The sequence below is a fragment of the Buceros rhinoceros genome, unplaced genomic scaffold (genome assembly GCF_000710305.1).
Source record: "Buceros rhinoceros silvestris isolate BGI_N320 unplaced genomic scaffold, ASM71030v1 scaffold37367, whole genome shotgun sequence".
NCBI lineage: Eukaryota > Metazoa > Chordata > Aves > Bucerotiformes > Bucerotidae > Buceros > Buceros rhinoceros.
The window spans coordinates 29,698-36,107 of record NW_010424607.1 but is presented as its reverse complement, the minus strand read 5'-3'; the positions used below and the strand labels follow the sequence as shown (position 1 = coordinate 36,107).

The window sequence follows — 6,410 nt, the reverse complement described above, 5'->3', positions numbered from 1 at the left end:
GCGGGGCGCCCAGCCACAGGCTCGGGCTGCCGTGGCTGGAGGTCAGGGAAGGGCCACTGGTGTTCATCTCCCTTCAGCTCCGCTCACAGGAGGCTTAGGAGGATTTTCTCCTGTGTGGGGGATGCCCTCAGCGCATGGGGCGTTCTTGTTGTGCCCGGGGTGAATTTTGCTCTTGAAATACTGCTAAAATTAGACCAGCAAATTCGATCTGTTGCACCTATATTTGATGTTATCTCTGCACACGGTGTTACGTGTTGTGCAGCTCCCAACAGTAGGAGCGAAGTACCAGGTGAGTGTGGAACGCGTTTGGTCCTGTGGCATTGTTTCTCGCGGCTTCTCTCTAAACCAGTGTGAGGACTTTTCTCTTACCTCGTGTGCTCAGTGGTTTGAAAAGGGACGTCCTGGTGTATCCCCAGTTACTGCATGAAGTTCCCACAAATGTAACAGGACTGCGTTCGGTTCGGGGGAAAAGTGCAGTTTAATGTAGAAAGTAGTCAAGTTACTACAAGAATTAAAGCCCCATCACTGCGGAGCTGAAGTGCTGGGGGTTTAGGATTTACAGCAGGAACTACAAGTCTCAAATGCCATTATTTGATATCTTCTTGCTTTGGGACAAAAAAGATGCTGCCCTGGAATGAAAACCAGAACAGCTGTGACCAGCATAGATAAGAAAAAAAAGTCTGGGGGGGAAAAAAAAGCTTAAAGGAAGTTGTACCACTCGACTTCCTTTCGAGAAGAACCTGATGTGATTCTATTTGCCCTTTTTTTTTTTTCCTGTAGGTTTCAGTGAGCCGCATGACAGTGATTAAACATGTGGCCTGAACAACCTGGAGTCCAAATTCCACCGTTAAGTAGCATATGCCCTTCTGACAGAGAGCCTAGTGCTAAAGGCTTTCGAGGATGAAAAGCAGTAACTTATATATATATATAGATTATTTTGTAGTGTTTTAAGATGAAATGGTGTGACTCAAAACTGAAATCAAATCAGTGTAGAATAAGTCTGTTTATAGAATCACAGAATCATCTGTTGGAAGAAACCTTTAAGCTCATTGAGCCCAGCGGTTCCCCCTGCACTGCCAGGGTCCCTAAACCACGTCCCTCAGCACCACATCAACACGTCTGTTAAACCCCTCCAGGGATGGGGACTCTGTTAAACATTTTGAAGGACAACAAGCCAGCAGGTTCAGGGGGGTCTTGAAGAATGCTTCCCTTTTGGAGGAGCTAGACCGTAACTAGTTTCTAATGAAGACTGGCTCTCTTCACATGCGCTGCCTCTCTTCATACCTTCCTGTAGCAGGTTGGTGGCCTGTCTGTTAACTCTGTCTCTGAACGGTGGTAACGCATGTTAAATTGATACTGATGCTTTCCGCATTCTCCATGCTCTTAAACATTATTCCGAAGAACCACGCTGCCACATATCCGCTCTGTTTGCCGAGTTCTTGGTTGCTCGGGAAGGACTCTGGCTTTCCACGTGCAGTGGTTATAAAGTCGTCCCTTTCCCAGTTTGCAGCCAGCACACAAATCTAGATTGGCCAGGGCCAGTCTGCTGTAAGTGCTGCTCTTCAGCAGAGGCAGCAGCAGTCAGCGCAGTGTAATGTTCATGCTGCTGAAAGAAGTTCAGGGCTTCAAAAAGCTTTGACCAATCCGATTTTCCATGTAGAATCTCACTTGCAACTGCAGCGTTTGAACTCTTCTCGTTACTGCTCGCGCTGATGTAGACAGGTCGTCTGCAGAGTTCTGCTGTGGCATCGGCACTGCACGGTGCCTCTTGGAAGGGTTTACCCCCAGGTCCCGTACTGCTAAATCAAGGTTGCTCTCCTCGGGTGGTTTCAACAATAGCGGGCTGGGCCATTCCCATTTGGAAAAAAGCAGGAAGAACTTGCTAACGAGTAGAAGCCAAAGCACTGAGATAGAGTTGACGCATTCTTAGCTACTAGCATTGTCCTGGAAACCCCACCGAGAAATCGCAGCATGTTGGAGTAGATGCTGCGTCCTTTCGCCCATAACTTAATGGCTTGGAGCGTGAGCTGCAAGTTCTCTCTGTCTGACAGGTGAGATGTATTTCGTCAGTCACCCTGCAGCCGTTTAAGTGCTGTACACATCTTCTATCTAGGCTTTGGAGGCAGGAGTTATCGCCAAGGTCCAGGTTCTCAGAAATGGTTTGCATAGACAACCTCACAAACTCAAGATCTATCTCAGTGCCGTCAAACTCTACCACAGGTACATGCGTGTCTTCAGCTGCTCTTAGATTTTTTTTTTTATTTCCTCCTGATGTTTCGTTGTTCAAAGAATGACTGAAAAAAACCTAGGAGTGACACAAAGAACGTCTCTGTCAGCACCTTTAGTGTGCACTCCAAGCTCGTAGAAGCAAGTCTAAATGGTTTGCCACCAATGTTTGCTGCGGCTGAAGGTGAGAGATTCCTGCTCTCGCCCGGTTCAGGAATCCACTCTTTGACCAAGTTACTCAGTCTCCCCAGAACAATGAGCCTGTGATTCAGTTCTTTCTCATCTTCATATACCTCAGATGGCTTCATTGCCTCAACCAGCCTTTGAGTTTGAATGAGATCTACGTTCTTTGGACGAGCCAGTTTGGTGAAGTTACTCCATAATGTTCTTGAGGCTGGTTCTGCAGCCCGGAAGCCCCCTAGATCTCACTCCAGAAGTACCGCACGTCTCCTTCATGGCACACGCAGCTCAGGGCACACCACACAGCCCGACCCTTCTGTGATTGGTTTATTACTTTAGAGTTTGAAAACCTGGAAACTTTTTTTAGAGAGTTTTACTGTGAGTTGCGTAAGAGCTGGATCGGTTCTGGAGAAGAAGCTGCAGGAGCCAGCTCTGCACGGATGACGAGGACAAATTGTGTTGCTGCCTGTCATGGCTTCAGGCTTTGCCCCTCGCCCACGACTGGCTGTTAGTCTCTTCCTTCTTTGCTCCGCTGTCGCGTTGCCTCCTCAAGTGCCTTACCCTTGTTGTGCGGAACTCGGCTAGAAAAGGAGTTATGAAAGGGAGCTCCTTGTGCCGGCGTGAGCCTCTCGGAAGCGAATCTTCCCTCCTTTGGTGTGCAGCTGGGAAGTGGAGGTTATTCAGCTGGTGGAGCCAGCAGCGCTCTGGGAATTCACACCGCATGCCTTTGGGCTGATGGCAGGCAGAGTGCAGTAGCTCTTCGGTAGCCAGTCACATCTGATGCGAACTTTCCGATATTAATCTTCTTTGTTTGCTTTGTGAATGTTTTCAGGCGGGAGCTACTTCCATGTGGGCTTCCTGCTGTGGGTTGCTGAATGAAGTCATGGGGACGGGAGCAGTCCGTGGCCAGCAGGCTGGCTTTGGGGGAGGTGCTGGCCCCTTCAGATTCGCACCAAATACAGACTTCTCGGCCTACCCATCTCCAGCTGCGGCGGGCACCAACATAGTCTGCAAAGCCTGTGGGCTGTCCTTTTCAGTCTTCAGGAAAAAGGTGAGTGTATTTCCAATTACATCGTGTTTGTACTCACAGGAGCTAATCTCTGGGCATACTGGGGGGGAACGTGTGTTTTTCCTTGGATAAGGAATCCCGAGGCAGCAGCCAGGGAGGGAAGAACCGCCTTATGCTGGGGTCACAGGAAATTAATGTCAGATGGGATTACAAGAGGCCTGATGGTCATTAAGTGGTGACACACTGCATCTGCTCTGACCAAAAATCAGTGGATTCCAATTTGAAAGATACGGTTTAGCTTCAGAATCTCGAACATTAAAACACATCTGGTTCTGAAGATGGTACCAGTGTAACGGCTGAGGACTGGGATGAACAAAGTGAGTGACAGGAAAGCTAAAAACTCGCAATGGAGCATCACAGCTTCTTTCTGTGAAATCCTCGTGTTGCTCTTTCCTGCGCAGGTTTAGTTCTGTTAAATGCTGCTGTGCTCCAACAGCCTCTTCCTGCGTTTGGAGGCTGCTTGGGGGGTTACTGCAGATAAATAAAACTGAGATTGTTCATGTTGTTCTGTATCGTGACTGTCCAGTGTCATTGTTCTGTCCACTCAGTGACCTGATTCTCTGCGGCTCGTTTAGCTAAACATGGAGCCTCTGTCTTCAGTCTGTGTGTTCAGTCTCCCCCCTCCTGCACGTCTTGTTGTTGGCGTGTCAACCGTTGGCGTTCAGTCGAATGAAGGGTTGTGTAGGGACGCTTTCTGAACCTAATGGCCATTTACTAAAACCCTGAAAAACTTGAAGCGGTTGGATTTGTTCACAAATGAGATGACTACTTAAAAATCACTGCTCAAAGTCCTGCCTGTTCTCGCTCTTGGGTGTCATAGTGAGTCTTTTGAACAAAGCGCGCCTCAGACCTGACATCTGGGCGTTGGGGAGTATTTACCTCGTGATTCACCATGTTTAAGGCTGACTCTCAGTTCTTTGAATCAGCTGAGGAGGAAGGATGTTCTTTACAGTTTGGGGATTATACTGGATTTTACACGTGAAAAGAGCAGTGCCAGTATGTTGAAAAGTATTTTAATGTACCATAAAACTGGCTTTCGTTTTTATTTTCTAAACTGTGAGTACTTTATTCCTTTGTTCATTCATCATGTTTTCTCACTGACACCTCAGGTCAGCAGACAGTAGCGCTCCTGGCCGGGCCTGCCCGGTAACGCCTGCAGAACCCGACAGGGCAGTGTTCTAGACTCAGATCCTAAAAACGATGTCTGTCAAAACTGACAGCGGAAGGACTGACAGTACATGACGTAGCCTGGCAAAGGGCAGCGCTGCGCTGGGTTTGTCCTCTGCCACACGCTGAGCGGGTGTTTTCTCCTTCTCCTTAGCACGTGTGTTGTGACTGCAAGAAGGATTTTTGCTCCGTTTGTTCAGTCTTACAAGAGAATCTCCGAAGATGTTCCACTTGTCACCTGCTGCAAGAAACAGCCTTTCAGCGACCCCAGCTAATGAGACTGAAAGTGAAGGATCTGCGGCAGTATCTGATTCTCAGGAACATACCAACGGATACTTGCAGGGAGAAAGAAGACTTGGTGGATCTGGTGCTGTGCCACCATGGATTAGGTCCGGAGGAGGATATGGACGCTAGCAGCTTGCACTCGTCACGGTCACAGACGTCGGCGTTTTTTACTCATCCATTTTCTATGTCTGTATCTGTGTCGTCTCAAGGAGAACTTGCAAACAGAAGGGGAAGCACAGGGAACAGAACTCCTCTGCAGGTACGACAGTCGACATGGTTACGGCATAGCGTAGCTTTTTGGTCTGGAATAGGTATGTAGCGAGTTATAATAAAATGCCAGTTGGTGCAGTTTGGGGTGGCAGGAAGAAGGCCTTTTGTATCTCTCCCCTGAAAACAAGGGAAGGTTACCAGGTAAGAGTAGTTCAGGAGACTTAGCTCGATAACGATGAGCAGCAGTTGAGGCTTCAAAATGTCACCGTCAGGTGTGATCAGTTTGGTGTAAAGGGAAATGTTTTGTAAGACGTGTTTTCATTCTGATTGGTCTCGGTTTGTACACAGGGGCAGACGGAAACATCCTCTGTCAGCAATGAAGAGGAAGAAAGTGCAGAAGAGCAGGTGAGACATGGGCTGTCCCAACAGAAATTGTTGGCATGTGACACCCTGTAGTGTTGAGGTCTGCCAGCATTTCGAATCTCACCCTAGTTCGTTCGGAACTGGCTGTGTCCATCAGCACACTGTATCTGCACCTACTGGCTTTAAAAAGAATAAAACTTTAGCCAAGCTGCTGCAGCTTAATTTATCTGGTGCTCTGAACTTAGCAGGACAGTTAAAAACATACAGTCGATGTGTTTCAGACCCCTGGATTGTCCAGAAAGCGAGTGAGGGCGTCTTTGTCCGACATTTCAAGTCTGGAAGACATTGAAGGGTTGAGCGTTCGGCAGCTGAAGGAGATACTCGCGTGTAATTTTGTCAACTACTCAGGATGCTGTGAAAAATGGGAACTCGTGGAAAAAGTGAGCAGACTGTTCAGAGAGAGCGAGGAAAACCACAGGACACGTAGGTTTCTATTTAACTCTCTTCAAACTACTTCTTTCCCAGTTTGCAGTAGCTGCTTCTGCCGCCTGCAGGACCTAGTATCTGACTCGGTCTGCTCCGCTGGAGCAGCTGGAAAGGGGGTTGTAACAACTCAGGGTGCACCTGGAGCAGCTGCATGTGGCTCTAGGGAGTAAATGAAGCTTTCCAGGACTGTGCTGGTTTTTAGACGACTTTCCGAAGCTCGGAGAGCTCAGCTTTCACCGTGAAGGTAAAAGTGCTCAGCTGAGAAGTGGTTCCTCAGAGAATGTGAAATTTGGCACCTCCACGTCCTTTATTAGGTTTCACAAGGCATTAGCGAGAGCTGCTCAGTAGCTGCCAACAGACCAGAGCGGCTCAGGGCTTTACTGCGGTGCAGGATTAAAAGCTACGCTGGCCAAAGACCAAGTAC

The 6,410-nt window shown here is 48.3% G+C and overlaps 1 protein-coding gene and 1 pseudogene across 1 annotated transcript in view; one reads left to right on the top strand and one right to left on the bottom strand.

The window, feature by feature from the left end:
* Positions 1 to 1,313: 1,313 nt before the first annotated feature.
* Positions 1,314 to 3,129, bottom strand: LOC104497582 (annotated as a pseudogene).
* A 115-nt stretch (positions 3,130 to 3,244) lies between these two features.
* The window catches only part of RNF34 (ring finger protein 34, E3 ubiquitin protein ligase), a 4,509-nt gene continuing 1,343 nt past the window's right edge, over positions 3,245 to 6,410 (top strand). Inside the window, exons 1-4 of the mRNA XM_010140849.1 lie at positions 3,245 to 3,457; positions 4,797 to 5,186; positions 5,486 to 5,542; positions 5,782 to 5,983. Coding sequence (XP_010139151.1) covers positions 3,254 to 3,457; positions 4,797 to 5,186; positions 5,486 to 5,542; positions 5,782 to 5,983 — 853 coding nt within the window. The 5' untranslated portion in view covers positions 3,245 to 3,253. The remainder of the gene's footprint in view (positions 3,458 to 4,796; positions 5,187 to 5,485; positions 5,543 to 5,781; positions 5,984 to 6,410) is intronic.